The following is a 24,129-nucleotide window of genomic DNA, read 5'->3' on the forward strand; positions in this document are numbered from 1 at the left end:
AAGGACAAAACAACTGGTCTAACAAAATTTACTTCTGCTCCCACACACCAATACTGTGTAAAAATAGAAATAAGAAAAACAAATAAACTTTTATGTTAAAGAAATTAAAATCTGCCCTCTTGCTGACATAGGTAATGAAAAACCTGTCCATATAATTTGTACGCTGGGCATAATTTGCTGGGCTTCCAGTTTGCGTTTTTCAAATAATGTTGAGCTTTTCAACTCATATTGGCTAACACGGGCAGACAAAGAGGACGGGGAAAGACGAGATCTTAGAATGGAGTTAATTGTAAGGGCTGAGAGCCCAGTGAGAAAGTACCGGGAAAGGTGTAACTATCAAACACCCCCCCATGACCGTTAAAAGTCCTCCCAGGATTCTGAGATTTCACTATACGCTGCCTGCACAGGTCCAAATTTCCCTTTGCAGCCATGAGATCTAGAAACTCAAGAGCACTGCAAAAATGTAGGTATTTGTAGAAAATATATATGTGCCCAACCCCACAGCTATCATTCTCTATCTGAGAACTCACATTGACAAAGTGGATAGCTGAAATAGCCAGGAGCACACTGATTACAAGTATATCCTTCAAATCCGGTTCGACATAGACACTGGCCAGTCTCGCTGTCGCATGTGCCTTCATAGAAGCCAGGGCCCGAACATTGGCAGGCTGTGGGGAGGGGGGCGGGGGCAAGGAGGGAAAATAAATACATGGCTAGTCCAGAGCAACGTGCTGTACATGCCCCTATAATTCCATAGGTACCTGTCCCATTTATCAGCCATGTCTAATTTGAGTTTAAGATTGCAATCCTATATTCATTTACTTTGAGCTCCATCGGACTTAATTCTGAACAGACATGGATGGATGCTTGCCAAAAGAACAGGCCATGTATTCTCTTTTCAGCTAGAAATTCCCTGTTAGATGGTGCCTATGTATATAGCGTGTAGTTGGCAGGGTAAGAAGGTACCACTGTGCAAGCGCAGATTGAGAGACTAGCTCAAATAAAATGATTAAAATCTTTAATAGTTCTTGTCTGCGTCTGGAATCCTCGACGTTTCGGATTAGAAATAATCCTTCTACAGGAGCTGACGCTGAAAACCTTATTCTTATATTTTAAGTATTTTCTGGAGCCTTTTTCCTTTCTGAGCGTTCTGCTGAACTGCCTCTAATCAAAGGCAGTTTTGTTCTGACTTTTATACTGCCTGTTTGGTGCATTCTCCTCCCCTCCTTATTGTTTTATTATGATTTTATTAGAATGTAAGCCTATGCGGCAGGGTCTTGTTATTTATTGTTTTACTCTGTACAGCACCATGTACATTGATGGTGCTATATATATAAATAAATTAATAATAATAATAATAATAATAATAATAATAATAATAATAATAATAAAGAGTTCTGGCTCGTAGCTGCAAGTCTGGAACTCTTTGATTAGAGGCAGTTCAGCAGAACGCTCAGAAAGGAAAAAGGCTCCAGAAAACATTTTAAATACTGTATTTTGTATTTGTGTTTTTAACCTGTTGGTAGTTTTATTATGGTTTTAATTTTTGTGAACCGCCCAGAGAGCTTCGGCTATTGGGCGGTATAAAAATGTAATAAATAAATAAATAAGAATAAGGTTTTCAGCGTCAGCTCCTGAAGGATTATTTCTAATCCGAAACGTCAAGCATTCCAGACTCAGACAAGAACTATTAAAGAATTTAATCATTTTTTATCCGCACCAGAGCTAGTCTCTCAATCCGTGCCTGCCTATGTATATAGCACCAGAGAAGATGGTGCATAAATACCTAGCTACCTCCCTTGCAAGGTAGGCACATGCTTCGCAGCAATTAGCTCTTGTGTCTCTTTATTCTGCAGAATAAACGTTGTTTGACCCATACTTCATCTCCTCTCCTCCTTGTGTGCTGAATTGGACTTGGTACACCAGGGAACGAGCTATTTTTGCAACAGGATTGCACTGGGAGGATCTCTCAGTTATTTTCTTGACTTCCTATGGAAAAGCTTCAAGCATTTTGATATGCCCTATATATCAAAATGCTTGATAAACAGGGCAACTTGGCAAGGCACACCTTGTTCAGAATACATTCATCTGTAAGTGGTTGTTCAACGGAGGTGCCTGCCTTAGTGAAGTGGGCCAGACCTAATGACTTTCTGGACATATGCATGAAGCTGCTACTCTGGCCATAGCTAGACCTAAGGTTTATCCCAGGATCATCCCGGGTTCGTCCCTGCCTGAGCGCTGGATGCCCTGTGCGGCACTTAGATGAACAGCTTTGACCCCAGGACAATCCTGGGATAAACTTTAGGTCTAGCTACAGCCTCTGTCTCTTCAATCGTCAAAACTCAGTTTTTCCACGAGGCAACTCTACTCTCTCGGCTCTCAAGAGAGGGAAATTGCACATGGGTTTAGCAGCGCTTGCTTGAGCTTCATTTACTCACGCTGACAACTTGGTCCATAATACCCGGGCACACACTGATCACACTGGGTCCCCTGGAAGTTGGGTTTACACAAGCACAACCCAATTTGAGCATCTTTCCGGCAGGCGTTCCCTCTGGTGCCAGCAACATTGCAGTCACAGTCTGGAAAATTTAAGGAGAGAAGCGGAGGAGAGAAAAAGTCATTCCGTTGCATGTGCAACTGGCACATCCTGATCTCCAGTGAGGTACCGCTGTAATGATCATAAATTGTCAACTATAATAACAGGAAGCATAATAATTTCAAAAAGGGCAAATAAAACCAAAAGCTTACTTATTATCTGCCCAGCTGGAAGGACTTGCTCTCCGGTATCATTGTAAGAGAAAACTGGCACCGCTAAACGAGGGGAAAGACAATGCGAACATTAATTCTATGGTCAAGAAAAAGCCATTCATCAGTAAGCACCAGCCCAAACGAAACCGAACTCTCTACGAATGGACCCTTCTGGATCGCAAAACGTCAATTCAAAATGTAAGACTTTCAGATCCATCTTTTTCTTCCAAATCCGTGACGTGTTTTAGGGTCGCCGGAAAAAGAAGTGGTGGCGGAGCCCTCTCTCCTCATGACAGGAGGTGGGATTCATCCGCCACCGTCGCTCCGGCAACGGCTGTGATGCGTCTCTGCATGGCGCATCTCTCCTCCCCCTCCCCTCCTCCCCACGGAATGGCGGCACCCCGATAAGGTAAGTGGGGGAGAGAGACGACAACTCAACAGAGCGGCGATAGTCCACTCCACAGAGCAGCACTTCCGTGGTGCCCAAGGGTGCCATGCAAATAGTCATCCATGGAGTGGACTATTATTATTATTATTCCCACTCTGTGGACTAAATAATAATAATAATAATAATAATAATAATAATAATAATAATAATAATAGTTACCCGCCTCTCCCTCTGGATCGAGGTGGGGTACAACACAAATGCAAACACCATAAAATACATGTAACTAATTAAAACATTTTAAACTAATACATTATTAAAAGCAGCACATTATTAAAAAGGCATCTTAAAATTCAGCTGGGTAAGCCTGCCGGAAGAGATCAGTCTTTATGGCTTTCTTAAATTCCGGAAGACTGTTAAGTTGACGAATCTCTCCCGGCAGGCCATTCCACAAACTGGGAGCGGCAGAAGAAAAGGTCCTCTGAACGCACCCCATGTCTGTGTTAGCAATACATACGATAGCAATGTGGGAAGTCCACGTAACCATCCGCACAACCATCACAGTCCTCCCCTGAGTAATTTGGCTTGCAGTAACAGCGGCCAGTTAGGTCCTCGCAGGTGCCATCCATAAAGTCCGAGTCACAATTGCAGCCTAGAAGGAAAGACCGGCATTAAGAATCGCCTGTGCCAGACCAAGTCAAGGGCAAAGCAACTATGGGAGCAGGGAGCATTTGACCACAGCAGGGTTGGTGAGGCCTCTCTTTAGCTGGGTGTTCCTTATGCACTACTGGCTAAGGTGTCAGAAATGCTGGTACTACCAGAACTCCAAGATTTCTCGCCTGCTCATAATAATAATAATAATAATAATAATAATAATAATAATAATAATATATTTATTTATTTATTTGTTACCCACCTCTCCCTCTGGATCGAGGCAGAGTACAACACAATTAAAAACAACATAGAATACATAAAACTAATTCAAACATTTAAAACCAGTGCATCATTAAAAGCAGCACACCACTAAAAAAGGCATCTTAAAATTCAGCTGGGTAGGCCTGCCGGAAGAGATCAGTCTTTATGGCTTTCTTAAATTCTGGAAGACTGTTAAGTTGACAAATCTCTCCCGGCAAGCCATTCCACAAACTGAGAGCGGCAGAAGAAAAGGTCCTCTGGGTAACAGTTGTCAATCTAGTTTTTGCTAGCTGAAGCAGATTCTTCCCAGAGGACCTGAGTGTGCAGGGCGGATTGTACGGGAGAAGGCGATCCCTCAGGTAGCCTGGACCCAAACCATCTTCCTAGATGGTTTGCAGTGTAGAACCTGTTTTGAGTGGGGGGCTGGGTGAGCCCCCATCCAGCTCTCTGTGGGCTGCATGATGTCAGGTGGGCATGGCCACGCCCACCTGACATCACTGACTTCCGGCCCAAGCACCAAATGGATCTTCCGCCTGGCGCTTGGGCCAAGACTCAGACTTCGCTGCTCATGGGGTTTCCCAGTTAGGGGAGTCCCAGATGCAGCGGAGCCAAGCCGGCCAATTCCCCATCACCCCATTGCTCCCCCAGCAGCTTAGCCCCATTTTCACTCACCCCGCCTGCTTACTGCAGTGAGAGGAGGGAGCTGAGGCAGATGAAGCCAAAGCAGTCAGGTCCCCTTCACTTCTCCGATGGAGGAGCGAAGGGACTTTGACGGCTTTGCACACCTCACCTTCTTCCCGCAGTGGGGGCAGGAGGTAGGACAGCGAAGCAGAAGCGGCCAAGTCCCTTTCGCTTCTTCCCACTCTGATTAAACTGCAATACATCAACAGATGCTTCGCATTACAGCTTTAGAAAAATCAAAACATCATCATCATCATCATGGGAGTAAATAGACTTCATCAATTTAGAGTAAGATCCAGAAGGAAAAGATCTAGAGCAGCCTTCCTCAACCTGGGGCGCTCCAGATGTGTTGGACTGCATCTCCCAGAATGCTGGCTGGGGCATTCTGGGAGATGCAGTCCAACACATCTGGAGCGCCCCATGTTGAGGAAGGCTGATCTAGAGGAACGCTTCTAGAGACACACAAACGAGGCATGGCTAATTTTTCCTTCTGGTGGCACCCGTCAGGTCTGATGTGACACTGCTCTACAGAGCTCCAAACCTTTGTGGGTTTTTGACGGCTGACCATGGAAGGGGAAGCCGAAGAGCCCCTGTGTGCCCAGAACGCTGTGCACGACACTGTGTTCTGGACTATATCTACCATGCATACGAGAGAGCATACTCACGATAGCAAATGTACGGTGAATCTATTGGATGATCTGGGGATTTATAGTATCCAGGGCTGCAGCTCTCACAGTTGATGCCTGCTGTATGGTGCTGCAACATAATTTGTCTATTAGCTATAATTAATTTCAGGCATTGGGATTTAGACAGACAAGAAATGTAAGAGACAAACTACATTATGGCTGCAATCCTACAGCCACTTACCTGTGAGTCCCAGTGAACTCAAGTGGGGTTTACTTCTGAGTGGGCATGCAGAAGGTTTTGCTGTAAGTTTGAAACAGCATGCCACAGTTATGCCATAGAAGCAAGAACAAGAACCAACTGCTTAGCCCACGGATATTTGCCACGGAAGCAAGTATCTATGGGATTTGCAGTTAGTTCTTGTCCTTTCTTCAAAAAAACCCTTCATAGTTAACGGTATAAGCTTAAACACGGTCAGTCTCCATTTGTGTATTATGTCTTAAGACAATAACGGCACAATCCTATGCTTGTTTAGACAGAAAAAAGCCCTACAACTCCTAGCATTTCCTAGCCAGCATGGGGAGAGAAATGGAGAAAAAGAAGGAACAGGAAAGCGAGAGCAATAGTGAGGGGGAGACCGGGGGGGGGGGGGGAGAAAGAGCATAAAGGGGAAGGTCTGGGTGGGCCGAAGTTTGGGCAGGTCCAGAAAGCAACTCTTTCCTTCTCTGCCTGCCTGCGAACTGCTTTGCAGCAAGTCCAGGAACAGGAAGGAGAAACTGGCACCCTAAAGTTTTTCAAGGTTTTTGCTATTAAAAATATTTTTTTGAAGGCGACAGGGAGTGGAGAACTTCATGGGTACTGTTGAATGTCCCTACTGGGGACCCCTGCTTGTGGGGTCCACTGAGAGTCCACACAGTGGGTGAAAATTTACCCATGAATTGCAGAAGGTGCAACCCTAGAGATTCGTTACAATCTGAATAATCTGGAGTGATAGGCCATACGGACTTGCGGGTTGGGTATGGCCTATCACTCCCGATTATCCCGATTATACTACAACTCGAATCATCCCTGCCCAGTGGCTATGCTGGCTGCAGCTGATGGGAATTGTAGTTTAAAACATCTGGAGGGGCCCAGATTGGGGGAGGCTGCTTTGGGATGTAATCTGGCAATATTAAGAGTTCAAACGGGCCTTAGCTAGACCTAGCGGTGTAGCGGGGTGGAAAGGTGAAGATCCCGTGATATTTTTATGGCGAGATCTCCCTGTCACTACACACGGCACGCGACGACCTCAGAAGGAGAGGCGTCGCGCCCACTATTTTTTTTCTTAAAGGGACAGCAGCGCATGAACACTCGTGCGCAAAAGGGGAGTTTTTAAAAAATATTTACTTTTCCCGCTCCCCCATCCCACCCCCGATGGGCGCAGTGCTCCTGAGGAGCGCTGCACCTTGTGCCCGGGTCCCGGCTCCTCACGAGGAATCGCGAGGAGCCGGGACAAACTGCGGCGCCTCGCCACATGTTCCACAGCCTGAGACCATGGAAAAACCGGGCCTAAAGGGGAGGGCGAGATCCCGGGTCAAGAGAGGGATCATCCCTCCCTGATCCCGGGATCCCCTGTGCGTCATGTGGACGCACAGGGAGGATCCCGGGGATCACCTTGGGATTTCGCCCCATCTAGCTATGGCCGCAGTTCTTTTTAAGAGCCCTCAATTTTCCTAGTGTCAACACTGCAGAACTTCACGCTGGCCATGCAAATTAACAACCCAACTTAAACGCTCTTTGTTTTGCAGCGCTTCCAGACAAGTCTTACCTGGCAATCAATGCACACACCTCCTCCTTTAAATTGGCCATTACGATTTTCGCTGGCCCTGTGACGGTCAACCTCCGGGTCGTAATAGCAATCATAGGCATGGCCATTACAATTGCAGGCTGAAATTACAAGAGAAAGTGAACTAGGCTGGGTGCAACCGCTGATTTACACATTTTCCCTTTTGCAGCAGTAGAATTAACTGCTGCATTTTGAACGACACCCTATGCATCCATTGCAATGGTCTGGTGAAAAGAACATTGATCTAACAGTGGGGTAACTCTGGATTGAAGAATGTGAGAGTTCATTCATAAAAAATGACTCAAGGTTTCCAGTACTAAAATAAGACTGGATATCTGGAGTATTCCAGCAGCGCTTTGTGGATTATCCTATTGCATCTAGAAACACAAAATGACAGGAACAAGAAATCTTTGGAGCAAAAAGAGTCCAAACAGCACTGGGACCAATAGAGGTCCTTTAGGGACACATACCACTTTATTCTCCTACACTGTGAAAACTCTGTTTATTCCCATTGGGCCTGTTGCGACAACATGGAAGCCATGGTTAGGCCGCTAACTCTTCCGCAGCAAGTGGTTAGTGAGGCCACAGCTAGACCTAAGGTTTATCCTGGGATCATCCAGGGTTCGCCCCTGCCTGAGCACTGGATCCCCTGTGTGTCACCTAGATGAACAGGTTTGACCCCTGGACGATCCAGGGATAAACCTTAGGTCTAGCTATGGCCACAGTGTGTTTAAACTGTGGTTAGGAATGGTTCACACAACACATTAAGTAATGGTTCAGACAACACGCTAAGCCATAATGTAGGGTGACCATATGGAAAGGAGGACAGGGCTCCTGTATCTTTAACAGTTGTATAGAAAAGGGACTTTCAGCAGGTGTCATTTGTAGGCATGCAGCAACTAGTGAAATTCCCTCTTCATCACAACAGTTAAAGCTGCAGGAGATCTGCCCTCTTTTGTATCTGGTCAAGAGGACAGGGCTCCTGCAGCTTTAACTGTTGTGATGAAGAGGGAATTTCACCAGGTGCTGCATGTATACAAACGACACCTGCTGAAATCCCCTTTTCAATACAACAGTTAAAGATACAGGAGCCCTGTCCTCCTTTTCATATGGTCACCCTACTAACCACCATGGCTTAGCATATTGGCTGAATAGGGCCATTCTCTGCTTCCTTTTCTCTAGCTAATTAGCAATTCATCAAATAACCTCCTTTCTTCAGTCCAAGGAGATTTTATTTAATAGTCTAGTATGGAATGAAAAAGGGGCATTTGCTGGTTGAACCAGACACACCACTAGTTAGTAAGCAAGAAGTTAGGTTTAAATCCATGCTTTGAATGCTTCTCCCACTTCCAGCTGAGGCAAATAAAGCAATGAGTGTGTCAGGTTTCTGTCTTCTTTGCGCCCTGCATGTGAGTGAAACATCAACTAGCACAGGCCATCAGGCACATCAAGTCTTTTCCATTTCTAGTTTTGCAGCCACCTGTGACATGAATGGCTGAAAAAGAAGAAAAGCAGGCAGGAATCAACCAGTACAAATTTTTGATACTATGAAACTTACGTTCGCATTCATTAGCATCGTCACTAGTGGCTGGTTTCCATGGTAACTGGTTGAAGCCTGGACAGCAACGATCACATGACCCTCCACAGGTGTTGTGCTGACAGTCACACTGTAGCCTGTTAAGTAAATGATGAGTGAGGTGAGTTACTCCTAGGAGTAGATTACTCAATGGTCAAACAAAGGGGCCTAATCTACACCAAGTAGAATATTGCACTATGAAAGTGGTATATAAAAGGCAGGAGCCGCACCAAGCAGGATATAGCACTATGAAAGCAGTATGAAAGTGGTTTATGGTCTGTGTCAATGGGCCCCAACAGTTGTCAGTGCACTTCAATACCACTATAAAGGAGAAGTGTGGCTCCTGCCTTTTATACACCGCTTTCATAGTACTTGGTGTAGATTAGGCCAGGGAAGAAACAGTGATGTAAGGGAACAATTCAAGAGGCCGCTGGTTCAGAAGTAGTTTTTGCACATATCTTACCAATGGCTCTCACATTGCCCCTAATACTGGAGTAATATGCAAGCATCTAAGAAAGCATTTTTTCTCTCTTTGAAAACACAACAGATTATCCACTCTCTGAACAAACTTGGTAGTGCCATGCCAGCCAGTGGGGTAATGAAATGATGACATTCAGGGACAAAGTAGGGGGTCTCTGCATAGTCAGGTATATTCCATAGGTATCTGGAAGGAAGCTAGAGCAAAATTAAACCAACTTCAGTCTCCAACAAGGGTTGTGCATGTGCAAAGCCTGAACACGGGAGCACTACATTAGAAAGAGTCAAAAGCCCTGACACTGACAAAAGTGGGGATGAAAATTTCCAAGTAAGAATAAAAGGAACTCTCCTAACCAAGTATAGGGCCAGCCCCCAAACCTCCCACTTCTAAAGTACTTGGGTTTATTGCTGACAAAACAACTTACCACCTAGGGTGACCATATGAAAAGGACAGGGCTCCTGTATTTTTAACAGTTGCATGGAAAAGGGAATTTCAGCAGGTGTCATTTGTATATATGGAGAACCTGGTGAAATTCCCTCTTCATCACAACACTTAAAGGTGCAGGAGCTATAGTGACCAGATTTAAAAGAGGGCAGGGCATCTGCAGCTTTAACTGTAGTGATGAAGAGGAAAGTTCCCCAGATTCCCCATATTTACAAATGACATGTGCTGAAATTTCCTTTTCAATACAACTGTTAAAGATACAGGAGCCCTGTCCTCCTTTTCATATGGTCACCCTATTACCACCCCAACCTTATATTGTATCACTCAGGTCGGGGGCTGCCCTCACTATACTCCCCTCCTGATCAAATAATAATAATAAAATTCAAATAATAATAATCAATTATTATTATTATTGTTATTATTAATAATAATAATAATTTATTAGCCGCCTCTTCCTCTGGATCGAGGCAGGAAACAACATTAGATACAAATACTATAAAACACATAAAACTGATTAAAACATATAAAACTAATACAATATTAAAATAAATCCCTTCCCCAACTATAGCTTTAGGAGAAAAAGAAGTGTGAGCCTTCACCACTAGGCCTTCAACTTGACCATTTTTAGTCATGAGAATGATCCCTACAAATATAACACCCGGCTTCTCACCAATATTACAGAAATGTAGTATTTATTTAGTGATTATTTATTGATGAAGACGTGTAATTAATTTTTTGTCAGTGAAAATCTGAAGACTAATCATATATTTCTATAGAGGCATTCAAGAGGCAGCTGGACAACCATCTGTCAGGGATGCTTTAGGGTGGATTCCCACACTGAGCAGGGGGTTGGACTCGATGGCCTTGTAGGCCCCTTCCAACTCTGCTATTCTATGATTCTGTGATTTTTATACCATGACTTTTAGGCCACTGACTACCGTTTCTGGGACTAGCGCAAGGGAATTCTGGTCCTTTCACTACCTCTAGTTGAACGTTTTGCATTTCCTTCCCTTTAAAAAGAAACTGTTTTATCCCTGGGCTTCAGGTCTACATTTAACAGAATGTGACCATTTGTTCTGAAAAGTTTACCAGGTACAATCCATAAAGCATTCCACCCCTACTGTACAATCCCCACTGAAATGTGGAAGCTTCACAAGAGGGAAACACCACTGCATAGATCCCATTCATTTCAATGGGAGACCTGCAGGGGAAATTCTGTGGAAATAACACCTTCCCTGTGTTTTCATCAGCTCCACTGAGATTTGCACCGAATAAACAGGCAGTTCTGGAGGTGCCAGGGAAGAAGTAGAATCTTGCCCTGACTGCGGATTTATTAGGAAAGGTGACATCATGCAAGAAACTTGCACTCCAAAGTACCATCGTACCCACCCAACACAAATGCTATTTGTTTTGTCAGACTGATGGATAAGATCGTTTTCTGTTCCAGCTTTTATCTGTGCAATTACTCATTTCCCCCCTCCAGGCATGCCTCTCCCTCCTATGGCATACGCCTGCACTATTCTCTCCTTCAAAACACAGGGCTTAAAAATAGATACATTTTCAGAAATAGAAAGGGAGCAGTGATATACCGTCGGCTTTACAGACACACCCATATTTTTCCAGTGAGCACCTGGGTGTGCCTGCAGAGCTGGTAGTCGGTCCATGGGGATGAAAGCAATGGTCTAACATCTAAGATGGTCCCCCCGTCATCATCTGCAGTAGGGATGTATGAGAAATGCATAATTCTTGTATTGCTTTTAAAAATTGTCTACCGGTTTTAATTTGTTAATGATTTAATACATTTTCAGCTGCGTAAGTTATTTATGTTTAGATTGTTCTGATTTTATCTATGCCCCACCCTGAGTTCCCAGTGATACTAGGGCGGGATACAAATGTTTTAATAAATAAATAACCCATGTTCTCATCCTCTCTAAGAGACCTGACTGGCTCCTTTGTTAAAAAGAAAGAAAGTAATATGGACTCTCCAGCTGCCATCTTGGTTGTACGATGGGGGGATTAACCACTCTCTGAGTGGTTTGCATCATTTGTGAGAGCGAAACACAGAAACTAGGGCTGCAATTCTGTGATTTGAAGTCCAAGGCCTTAGCTAGACCTAGCGGTCTAGAGGGACGGAGGGGTGAAGATCTCGTGATTTTTTTATCGCAAGATCTCCCCCTCTGTTCACACACGGCGAGTGACGACCTCAGATGGAGAGAGAACATGCCCGCCATTTTTTGTTTGTTTGTTAAAGGGACAGCAGCGCACGAACGCTCATGCGCAAAAGGTAAGTGATTTTTTTTTTAAAAAAAAAATTACTTTCCCCACTCCCCCCACCCCACCTGATGGGCGCAAAGCTACTGAGGAGCTCTGCGCCCCTTGCGCAGATCCCAGCTCCTCGCGAGGAGCCAGGACATACCACGATGCCTGCACACAGGTTCCGCGGTCTCGGGATCAGCCCGAGACCGAGGAAAAAGGGGGGCTCAAAGGCAAGGGGGAGATCCCAGGATCCCCTGTGCGTCATGTGAACGCACATGGACGATCCCAGGGATCGCCCTGGGATATTGCCGCGTCTAGCTATGGCCTAGTATAAAGTTTTCCATTAATGTAGCTGAATACCCTGCATCTTCTTTGGCCAGACAGAAGCTGCAAGCAACATTAATTACAAAACCTGAAGAAATATTGAATATATTAATGAGGATGTGCTGGAACATGCTTACCCATTAGTAACAAGTTAGAAGAGAATAAAAACACAGCCCCGTCAGCACATGTTCTAAGTCAAGGAGTGCTGCATGAGCTCATGGTGGTGGCTGGAGAGAGCGGGCCCTTAGAACAGGAGCCAGCAGCTCAGTTGAAGAGAGACTCTAGGCTGTCTGTGGATATGAACAGGCCCAAGAAGCACTGAGCGGTGAGCAAAGGAGATGAGCAAAAGAAAAACGCCCTTGAGCCTTGTAAGAGAAAAAATATAAGACCAGCCGCACTGTCTTGCTGGATTAGGCCACGGTGCAGCATTTGGTTTCTAACAGCAGCAAACCAGATGCTTCTGAATCTCTCAAACAGGATGCAAAGGTCACGCTAATGGTTTTCCATCGTAACTAATAGAACATAAAATGAAAGGCTGGAGTTTCCGCATGTTGAAACAGGGAGAGGGCTGAAGTGTGGAGGGCATGCACTCTGCTGAATTTGGCTTTGAATGTCTATCTTTGAAGACTGGAAATGCACTTTTAGGAACTGCATTGCATGGCGTATTTATTGTTTTAGCCAAAGCTGTAACACACCCATCAAAAACAGTCGTATAAAGAGCTACAGCATCATAACAATCAACTGTGCTCTTGTTACAACACAAAACCCATTAAACCATATGTTGTTGATAACACAGAGGATTTGTGCGAGCAAAATTAACTGATTTTAGCAGCCAATAGCATATATTTTATAACCCTGTAAGTAAGAGTTATGAAATCTGGAAACCAACTAACTTCCCCCATCCCCGGCCCTGCTAATAAGCCAGAGTCTGGTTTCTCTTAGATCATATAAATCTTTCACCTTTTACTAAAGGGTGGAATAAACCAGAGTAGAATTCTGAGCTAACGCTTCCTGCCTGGTTTCTAAATAACACAGAAGGTAATACCCGTATTTCTTCGATTGTAAGACGCCATTGATTGTAAGACGCACACTAATTTCAGTACCGCCAACAGAAAAAAAAGCTTTGATTCCAAGAAAAAGCAATTTTCTTATAATATCTTTTATGAGTAGAATTTCCCTCTGGAACCCGCCCCCCCCCCCCCTGCGTGGCCTACATCGAGTCCCTGCTGGCCATTCCGGAGCCACCCCAAAGGATCCCGCGCTTGGGGAGCAGCGTGAGAGGTTTGAGACGGCCGGCTGGTCCACCCGCGCGGACGCGGGGCCTATAGCCGGCTTCAAGGCCTGGCCTGCTTTTGGACATGGGAGGAAGGCACGGCCCACGGAATCCCTCCATTCCTGGAATTCAGGGCTCGAACCCCCCAAAACAAACCGCTGGTGGAGGGAGAGATGCCCTTCCGTGAGTGTGTGTCTGCTTAGGAACTGGAGGTGAGGGGAAAGCTAAAGGAACCTTTAAAGGAATGTAGCTAAAGAGAATGGGGTACAGCTAGGGAAGGTTTGGAAAGAATTTGGGACATGCATACACACACACACACACACACCAGCAAAGGCTCTAGAGCTGAGCAGGAAACTGCAGCTTGTACCTACAGACAAGAGTGGGAAAGCCATTCAAAAGGGGCCGCTTCTTCATTCTCTTGCTGTGATCGGTAGAAGCGATGAAGGGGGGGAGGCGACAAGAAAACGCCCACCAGGCATCAAAAGGCATCGATTCGTTAGTTGTGGCTTATTGTGGTGGCGGTGCTGATCTGTGGCAGACGGATGGTGCCATCTGCAAAGCGCGGAAAAATTCGAAAAAACCCTGCGATTCTAAGACGCACCCCGTTTTTAGAGATGTTTATATGGGGGGGAAAGTGTGTCTTAGAATCGAAGAAATACGGTAAGTCTTTTACAGAATCAGTTTCATGGATACATAGACTTCATTTATATGAGATTTGCACAGCACCCCTTTAAGTAGGATACTCATGGAGAAATGTTGCAGGTGCCGTTTCACCTTCAGCAGTGGCGTAGTAAAGGGGGAATGCAGCTCTGGGACTTTTTTCAGAGCAGAAACAATGGCATCATCTATTGAAGCAGGGTAAATGATAGAACCTCCTTGCTGTGGTAAGGAATGGAAGGGGGGATTTCATAAAAGGTGGAAAACCACCAAAAGCTAGATGGTTGGAGAAAGATGGATAGGGCCACCAGAGGGCCATACTGTAATCTCATGTGAGCCTGATTTTGCTCCTGGGTCTGATGTTTTGCACCCCTCCTTGCCTAGATGGACAAATAATTTGACCTGGTATAAGACAGCTTCTGATGTACCTATAACAAATCTATACCTAGAAAAAAAGAAACCAAATGCACAGTTAAAAGATGGGGGATAATTGGCTCAGCAATGTTACAAACTAGAAGGATCTTGGAGTTGTTGTAGATCACAAGCTGAATATGAGCCAACAGTGTGATGTGGCTGCAAAAAAAGCAAATGCTATGTTGGGTTTCATTAATAGAAGTATAGCTTCCAAATTGCAGAAGGTACTGGTTCCCATTTATTCGACACTGGTTAGGCCTCATCTTGAGTACTGCATCCAGTTCTGGGCACCACACTTCAAGAAGGATGCAGACAAGCTGGAGGGAGTTCAGGGAAGGGCAACAAGGATGATCAGGGGTCTGGAAACAAAGCCCTATGTGAGGAGAGACTGAAAGAACTGGGCATGTTTAGCCTGGAGAAGAGAAGATTGAGGGGAGACATGATAGCACTCTTCAAATACTTGAAAGGTTGTCACAGAGAGGAGGGCCAAGATCTCTTCTCAATCATCCCAGAATGCAGGACACGGAATAATGGGCTCAAGTTACAGGAAGCCAGATTCCAGCTGGACATCAGGAAAAACTTCCTGACTGTTAGAGCAGTACGACAATGGAACCAGTTATCTAGGGCGGTCGTGGGCTCTCCCGCACTAGAGGCATTCAGGAGGCAGCTGGACAGCCATCTGTCAGGGATGCTTTAAGGTGGATTCCTGCATTTAGGGGGTTGGACTCGATAGCCTTATAGGCCCCTTCCAACTCTACTATTCTATGATTCCATGAAATCGCCATACCCTTCCTGCCTTTCAGTCCAAACATTGGTTTCTTTAGCACAGAGATCTTCCCACTAGTCTAAAAATTCAGAAGCAGATGTTCTGTTAGTTTATTCTGCTGGATTAGATAGCCAATATGTCAAGGATGTCCATCCATCACTGCAGCTACGCACCACCTCATATGTCAAGTGATCAGTGTAATGAATGACACACCAGTGTGCGTGTTACGGTGTTTACATATTTTGTTGGTGAAATATATACACTGTGCTGGGCTAAAGCAGGCATGCAATTTTTTACTGCTCCCTTGGCAGGATATGACTCAGGAAAGTTCTGCAATGTGGACGCTACTAAGGGAAATGCTTTCAAAGGCTGAAGGTGCAGCACAAAACTTCTGAATTCCATCATCCATTCAGACAAACTGTTAAATGAGACCAGACCTGTTACAGCCACAAAGCACTTTGTTGACTTTGAGGATCCACAGATGGTTCTGGGACTGAGATCTTAGCAGAGAGATAGGCACAAACGCTTTATGTGATTTTTCACAGCTTCATTAGTTTTCCTATTTTGCCTAGAAATATTTTATAACTATTTTAACTAGAAATATTTTATAACTAAATCCAACTGGCTTTCAGGAAGTCAATATACTTAAAGACTAGCTGGGTTATTGTGACATGAATGGATTCTTGAGAGTTTCAATTAATGTGTTCGGACGAATTAAAGTTATCAAACTGAGAGGTAGTTAATTATAATAAATTAAAATGATGTTACCCAGAGGACCTTCTCTTCTGCTGCTCCCAGACTGTGGAATGGCCTGCCGGAGGAGACTCGTCAACTTAACAGTCTACTAGCATTCAGGGAAGGAAGCTCTTGTGCAAGCACTTGAGTCATTGCTGATTCCTAGAGGGACGCCTGCTTTCGCTGACGTTTTCTTGGCAGACTTTGTAGCGGGGTAGTTTGCCATTGCCTTCCCCAGTCGCAGTTACCTTTCCCCCAGCTAGCTGGGTACTCATTTTACCGACCTCAGAAGGATGGAAGGCTGAGTCCACCTGAGCCGGCCGCCTGAGAACCAGCTTCCGCTGGGATCGAACTCAGGCCATGGGGAGAGTTTCAGCTGCAGTAGCTGCCGCTTACGACTCTGCACCACACAAGGCTAGCATTCAAGAAAGCTATAAAGACTGATCTCTTCCGGCAGGCCTATCCAGTGAAATTTTAAGATGTTTTTAAAATGTTTTTAGGATGTTTTTTAGGATGTTTTTAACAACGTATATTATGTTTTAATTGAGTATTATGTATTTTATCGTTTATTGTTGTTCCCTGCTTTGATCAAAATGGAGAGGCAGGCAAGAAGTAAATGTATTATTATCATCATCATCATCATCATCATCATCAGATAAAGCATATAGGATTGCAAAAGACTAGGCTACACTGAATTCCAGAGCTGCGAGAGGATGGGGTGAAATCATACAAAAAATAGCTAAGCCCATCTTTGTGCTTAGCAATGACTTGCTTCCTTTCCTTTTCATATTTCCAAGTAGTTTACATAGGAAACTGGTTGTCCCTGTATCTTCCCTGCCACTATCTGTGTGAATACAGTGCAAAGGAATGTCAGTCTTCACACTATAATCAGACACACCCATGGAGATAAAATACATGGTCAGTAATATCCGGGACCCATTGAAGTCATTAATGGACTTCTTGCCAAGTTATGCTGGGCCTGGAATTTCCCCCTAAATGTTTTTCATACCTCAGGTAAAATGGGGTCTCTTGCTGTCAAGAAATGTTTCTGTCTGGTGTAGCTGCTTCATTGTACAATATTGATACAAAACACATGCAGGCAGTGCAAGAATACAAGGGCAAATCAATTCATTTTTTTTTAAAGACAAACAAAAAATATTCTTTGGGAAAAGGACAAGCCTACAAGAACGCTCTTTATCTTCATTTTTAAAACAATTTGTTATTGGCTGGAAGCCGCCAAAGTTGTGTAGTAGAAGATGGCTAGAAAAAAGAGGCATTGTTCATAGGAAGAAATGTTCCATTCTTTTGAGCCTTGCTCAATATATGAGGGCTTTTCAGTTCCTCAACTGTCAAGACCCCAGACAGCTGACTAGCTAATCTACCCCAAGCTTTTAAAATAATAAGGTCATGGACATCTTCAAAATCAATGACAGAAACGTCTGGAAAACACAACAGTTGCTTGGCTAGAATATGAAATCTAGTCAGAAACAGCTTCCAAAGAAAGAAAGGTACCAATTTTGACATTTCTAACATTATTTTGAAACAACTTTTTGCTACATCATTGTAAATACTTCAATATTGTGCATGTTACATGTTCAGTGCGAACATTCACATGGGGGCCTACATAGCATTGTGTCCATTTCCTTCTTTAGTAAGATTATAGGCTATGTTTTGTATTTGGTATTTTTTATCCATCTTGATCCCTCAGGACAAAACACAGTAAAAAAAAATAGGAATGAATAGCTTTTTTTAACCAGGCTCAGCGTTAGTCTGGCACTAAGGAAACAAGAAGTCACAAAACCTAGCCCAGGATTTTAGCGGTTTTTTTGCAAAAGACTCCGATCTTCAAAATCTCACAGCAATCCTTTGGCGGCCTAATACATTCATCCTCATGAACTCAGGTGTGATGCTAATGCATCATATGGGTTCCTGAAATGGGGGTAAACAGACCTCCCTTACAAATGCCATAGCTAGACGGGGTGAAATTCCGGTGCGAACCCTGGGATCATCCCTGTGCATCCACATGATGCACAAGGGATCCCGGGAGCAGGGAGGGATGATCCCCCCCCTTGCCCCGGGATCTCGCCCTCCCCTTCAAGCCTGCTTTTTCTACGGTCTTGGGATGATCCTGAGACCATGGAATGTGTGTGCGGGTGTCCCGGTTTGTCCCAGTTCCTCACAGTTACTTGCGAGGAGCCGGGACCCACACACGGGGCACAGAGCTCTTCAGGAGCTCTGCGCCCATCGGGGGTGGGGGGTAGGAGCGGGGAAAGTAATTTAATATTTTAAAAAGTCACTTTTTGCGCACGACCGTTCGTGCGTTGTTCTTTAAAAAAAACGAAAAAATGGCGGTCGCAACATCCTCCCCCTCCCTCCATCGGGCGCCGCATGTAAACAGAGGGGGAGGTCTCGCGATAAAAATATTGTGCGATCTGCACCCCTCCGTCGAGCTAGACCAGGTAGGTCAAAGTCAGATTGTTCTCATCACTGATGGAAATCCCATTCACTATCAAAAGCATAAAGACTGCATCAATGGCTCTTGCAGATGCTTCAAATGGGCTGAAATCCTACTGACAGTGGAGCCTACTTGCATAATGAGTTGCTGTTCAACAAGTAGCTCTCTAGGTCAGTCATCTCTGGAAAATGCTTATTGGGGAAGCCAAAGACTGACAAATCCCCAACTTGCCAAAGCATTCACCTGACCATATGCTTTTACCGCACACAGTCCAGAAGTTGAGGTTCTCTGCCTTCCTGGGGTACATTTTATGGAGAGGCAAGGAATCTCTGACCCACTACTCTGTAAAAAGACGTGTTATATACTCCCATTACTGCCTTTTAGAGGACCACCACATCAAAAGCCAAGAAGAAATGAAGCCTGTTTCTCATACAGTTTAGTGTGCTAGTATAATGAGCTTTTAAATAAGCAATTAATTTCTTTTAAATATGTAATTTTTAATGTAAGTTTTATCAGAAAGTTTTTTTTAAAAATGCAAATTTTAATATGGTGTTTTTATTCTGTTTTTATTCTATTTGTTGTTCTTCGCTCCAGAATGTTTGGATGGGGAGCGATATATAAATGTTGTAAATAAAAATAAAATAATAAATTGTAAAATTTTGCCTCTGGTAGCAGAGGTGCAAGAAATCACCCTTGCCACCTCTCCAGGGTGCTTGGGTTTTCTATGCACCAGCAAGTCAGAAACAAACATCAGATTTCTGCACTTCACACACTTGACTTCTGTGTCTTTGCTATTCTCAGTCATGGGGAAAGGCAGGATCCATGCCCACCTCCCCAAAATAGGTTGTGTACTTCTAGAGATACTGATCACACACAGTTGCCCTTACTTAAACCCAGTTTTCAAATGCTGATTAAAAGGGATCCCTGGACAGTTGTAATAACTGCAGTTAACGCCTATGATGATAAGGGTCGGACAGAACCCTGCCTGAGCAAATGTATAAATGTCTTGCAGACACAGATCCTTACATAACTGATCAAGTAGCCTTATTTGCTAGGACTGCCAAAGATATTAGAACAAAGGTTTTAAAAGCTGCTGTACGAAGCTTTTAAAACTTGACGTTGTGCAGACTTCTACTGTTACTTTCTACTGTTAGTTTTACCCTACCCTGTGCCTGCTTACCCTACCCTGTACCTGTTGGCATTCTCTTCCCCTCCTTATTGTTTTACTATGATTTTATTAGATTGTAAGCCTATGCGGCAGGGTCTTGCTATTTACTGTTTTACTCTGTATAGCACCATGTACATTGATGGTGCTATATAAATAATAATAATAATAATAATAATAATAATAATAATAATAATTTAATCAGCATGTTCAACAACAACAAAAACCCTTCGTAAAATTGTAAGAACCTATGGTTATATATAATAAATCTGCCTATGATAATGACATTGTTAAGAGCAGAATCTTATGGAGATCAGAGCCCTCCATCTGTCCAAAATCCCGCTAGAAAGAGCCTGGCAGAGCAGGAGAAACGACAGGGGCCATTTCGCCTCCCATTCCTCCTAAAAAGCAAAATTTCAGCTAGACAGGCCTCTGAGCCTGTCTAGCTAACTTACTGGCAGTGGGTGGAGATGGCGGATCCATGGCTCTTCCCTCCTTGCCCACGGTCACACCCTCTTCCTGGCCTCCCCACCTTCTACAAATGTCACCGTTGTGACCTCAGAAGAGCATCTACCACGGTGGCTGTGAGGGAGTAGGGGAACAACAAGATCTTGGATTTCCCCTCTTGTAGCAAAGGGGGAATCTTTCATAATCTATGGTCCTGGGACGCTCTCCCAGGGGCCATAGGAATGCCCTGAAAATGTGTTTAAGGTGTGTTTCGGGGGGCGGGGAGGATTCATGCTGGACAGGGAAGGGTTTAGGAAGAAGGATGTTGCAATTCCACAGCCTACTCCTCTTTTACGAGTTTGGAAACGTTACATCTGCATCCTCTCTCACTTACAGAGAAGATTCCACCTCAACAGCCAGACACTGTGCCAATTTCACATGAAGGTTCACAGACCTTCAGGGCTCAAACACTTGCCTTGAGACAGGCTTACTACGGAAATACTGGACCCTAAGAAGAAGTGTTGCATTTTAAAGAATTTTTTAAAATTAAAGCTCCTGACACAGGAATATTCTTCCCCCACCCACCCAGCCAAAAAAAATCACGGTCCAGTCTCTTTTTTTCTAAATGATGTTTAGTCTGCTAAAAAACAAATAAATTAGTCTACAATACCTATGACTAAACCTCTTGAGTTTTGAAGGGTTGCAAGTACAGCTTTCTACATGTAAGGAAACGGCAAATGATGTGTCCAATATTAACCCTTGGCTTTTGATCACAATCTGCGCACATGAAGTTAATGAAATAACATTTTTCTCCCTCTCTCAAAATACTAGAACCCACTGGGGTCATCCCATGAAACTGATTGGTGGGAGATGCAGAACAAATAAAAGGAAGTACTTCTTCACACAGCACATAGTTAAATTATGGAACTCACTACCACAAGATGTAGTGATGGCCACCAATCTGGATGGCTTTAAAGGGGGGTTGGATAAATTCCTGGAGGCAAAGGCTATCAATGGCTACTAACCCTGATGGTTGTGTGCTATCTCCAGTATTCAAAGCAATAAGCCTGTGTGCACCAGTTTCTGGGGAACATGGGTGGGAGGGTGGTATTGCACCATGTCCTGCTTGTTCATCCCTGGCCGATGGCTGGTTGGCTCCTGTGAGAACAGAGTGCTGGACTAGATGGACCCTTGGTCTGATCCAGCAGGGCACTTTTTATGTTCTTAACTAAGTAGATATCAGACAGCTGTGTGCACACAGTAAGCAGAAAGGAGAGAAAAACTGTTTTTGAGTGTTTTTGTGTGTGTTGGGGGATAAGTGTGTGTGTGTGTGTGTGTGTGTGTGAGAACAAATCAACAGCGCCTAAAAAAGCAGATTACTCTGCAGCAGACTCAATACAATCCCCATCACCACCCCATCACATTTTCCAAATGTGAGGAAGCAGGCAACATTTTCCAGCCTTTTTATCTCCCAAATTTAGGGGATCAGAGATATGAGTGGTCTCTTATCGTTCTTATGAGAGTGTCTAAAAATCCAGACATGACAAGCGCCCGGGATTGGAACCAAGTTGCTCTCCTGTGCCCTCAAGAGGAAAGTCCTGGCTCTGATTCAGCTTAATCAGAAGCTCTAAATCTTTTCTGAGATGAGGTATTATGAAAGTTAAAAATATCCATGGAAAACGGTTTCTATTGCTCTCGGTAAATGTCTCGCCAATCTTTGCAAAGTTCTAGGTACTTAACAGTACAATGGCTATCTACTCAGAAGTCAGCCCAACTGAGTTCAATGGGTTTTACTTCCAGGTAAATGTGTGCGCTACTGAAGCATAAAGCTGAAATGTTTAGAGAGCAAAACATGGAAATAGGTAGAGAAAACACATCATCAAAAAGATGAAATGTTTAGTCTGCTATAAACCAAATAAATTAGTCTAACAATACCTATGACTAAGCCTCTTGAGTTTAATGAAACATTCAAATGCAGATGGAAGACCAGAGCAATCAAAGGGGTCAAAGATGTAAAAGCTCCTGGTATAGTAGCTCTAGATAGTAATGTAAAATTGTGAAATTATAGATACTTGCAAAGCAAGATTTATTTCTCAATAGCATATCGAAAGACCTGCAGGCATTGAATTTTCAAATGCTATTAGACCACAGATCAACCCAATAGAGAACTTATAAGGCTAAACACAGTTACCAATATCCAAGATGGCGACCATGTGGCAAACAGTTACTTTGGACAGTCGATGTGACCAAACAACTGCCTTGAAATCACTGTTTTTACACAACATTCATCCAATCCTGTCAGCGTCAGAACTAGGATTAATACGAGGCTAGTTTAACTACTGAACTGAATTGTAGTTGGAATGTTGTCTTCTTTCTCTTCAGCTGTCAACCAAAGATGTTAACCTGAGCTGAAAGGCTAAGAAAATGTTTTTCTTATGGCAGTTCAAAAGCGGCTCTGATTTTGCAATGCAAATTTAACTGACCACCACTCTGATTGGCTTCTGCATAGCAAACAGCATGACGTAACTCAACTTGAAACATACTTGAATGGTACATGAGCCACCGTGTTCAGTTCGATGCTCTGTGGCAAACTATAATCTAAATCAAACTTGCCCAACCTTGTGCCAAATGTGTCTCCAGCCAACATAGGGATGGTTCCACCCTTAAAGGCGGCCTAGAAATAATTGTAGTCCGACACATCTAGAAAGCATCAGGCTGGAGAAGGCTCATGTAGATGAAGGGTGGACACCCATTATGACCCCAAGGGTCACATGCCATGCTGGGTTGTGAGTCAAGAGCCACACATGCATGCAGACATACCTACATACTTCCCCCACTGCTGACCCACATTTCAGTGCTCACAGATGGGGAAGGCTTAAACCTAACCTTCCTAACCACTGAGAACAGGGGATGGGATTGCTGGGGAGTTTTAACGTTTCCCCACCATCACCACCACCAGTAGCAAGTTTGATCCAAACTGCTGTTTCCCTGCTGCTATTATCAGCAGGGAAACAGTGATCAGAATTGTTGCGAACCCCCCCACCCCCAATGCAAATGGGGCAGTTGTAATAACGATGGAGCACACTACGAGTGAAGATGTTAAGAATCTTGCTTTTGAATGTGACTATTTTATTTTTTGACTTGTTTACAGAAAGTCATGCCTTGCCTTTTGCCACAGTGGCCCTCAAGGTGACTTATCATTATATAGGTTTTCAGATCCTTTTATTACTTTATGAAGCTTGTTTTTCTTTCAGCAACTACTTCCCTTAGCTTAATAATTTAAATATAGTCGTGCTGTTTTTCAACTGAAGTCTTACCTGTAAGGATCTGAAGGGTCCTTGGCATCGCAGACGTCAGCATGACCGTGGCATACACATCGTCCTCCGATGCTAATATCTTTGATGCTGTAGTAATACTGGAAGATTACAGGATGGTTTGTTTTTATCACCTTGCAGAAAATGCCAGGCTATTCTCCTCTTTACAAAATAAGGTGGCACAAGTAGTCAACTACTTCAAGAGAAAGAACTCCCAAGTTTACAGGCAATAGGACCCATCTGACTCATCCTCTACAAAATTGTTCTTGAGGGATAGGCCAGTCCAGGAAGAATCTCTTACAGGCAAAACAGGGTAGCATAAGCAGCCAGGTAATTGCCAAGACTAGCTGTTATACAAAGGTGTGGGGTAAGTCCAAAGGATTACAATGACATGGCAACAGTAGTCATGGCACCCCCTTTATCACAATGCAACTTTGTGATGAAATCACAGCATTGTCATTGACAGATACTGAGGGGAGAGACAAGCATAAAATGGAGAGTGAGCAGAAAAAGATATGACAAACAGATTACAGGGAACCAGACATCAAATACCTGTTCTTTTCCCCTGTAAATACTGCTTGGAAGTCCTGTGTCATTGCAATCAAACTTTCTTATGGGAAACATAGGGCCCATCTACACCAAGCAAG

The 24,129-nt window shown here is 43.9% G+C and overlaps 1 protein-coding gene across 1 annotated transcript in view; it reads right to left on the reverse strand.

Annotated features, from left to right (window-relative positions):
• The window catches only part of LAMA5 (laminin subunit alpha 5), a 256,947-nt gene that overhangs the window by 123,894 nt on the left and 108,924 nt on the right, over positions 1-24,129 (reverse strand). Inside the window, exons 6-13 of the mRNA XM_063142632.1 lie at positions 23,486-23,583; positions 8,737-8,852; positions 7,161-7,279; positions 5,395-5,485; positions 3,651-3,785; positions 2,749-2,811; positions 2,439-2,579; positions 531-668 (exon numbers count right to left, since the gene is read on the reverse strand). Of these exons, the coding sequence (XP_062998702.1) occupies positions 531-668; positions 2,439-2,579; positions 2,749-2,811; positions 3,651-3,785; positions 5,395-5,485; positions 7,161-7,279; positions 8,737-8,852; positions 23,486-23,583 (901 nt within the window). The remainder of the gene's footprint in view (positions 1-530; positions 669-2,438; positions 2,580-2,748; positions 2,812-3,650; positions 3,786-5,394; positions 5,486-7,160; positions 7,280-8,736; positions 8,853-23,485; positions 23,584-24,129) is intronic.

The sequence above is a fragment of the Elgaria multicarinata genome, chromosome 1 (genome assembly GCF_023053635.1).
Source record: "Elgaria multicarinata webbii isolate HBS135686 ecotype San Diego chromosome 1, rElgMul1.1.pri, whole genome shotgun sequence".
NCBI classification, from domain to species: domain Eukaryota; kingdom Metazoa; phylum Chordata; class Lepidosauria; order Squamata; family Anguidae; genus Elgaria; species Elgaria multicarinata.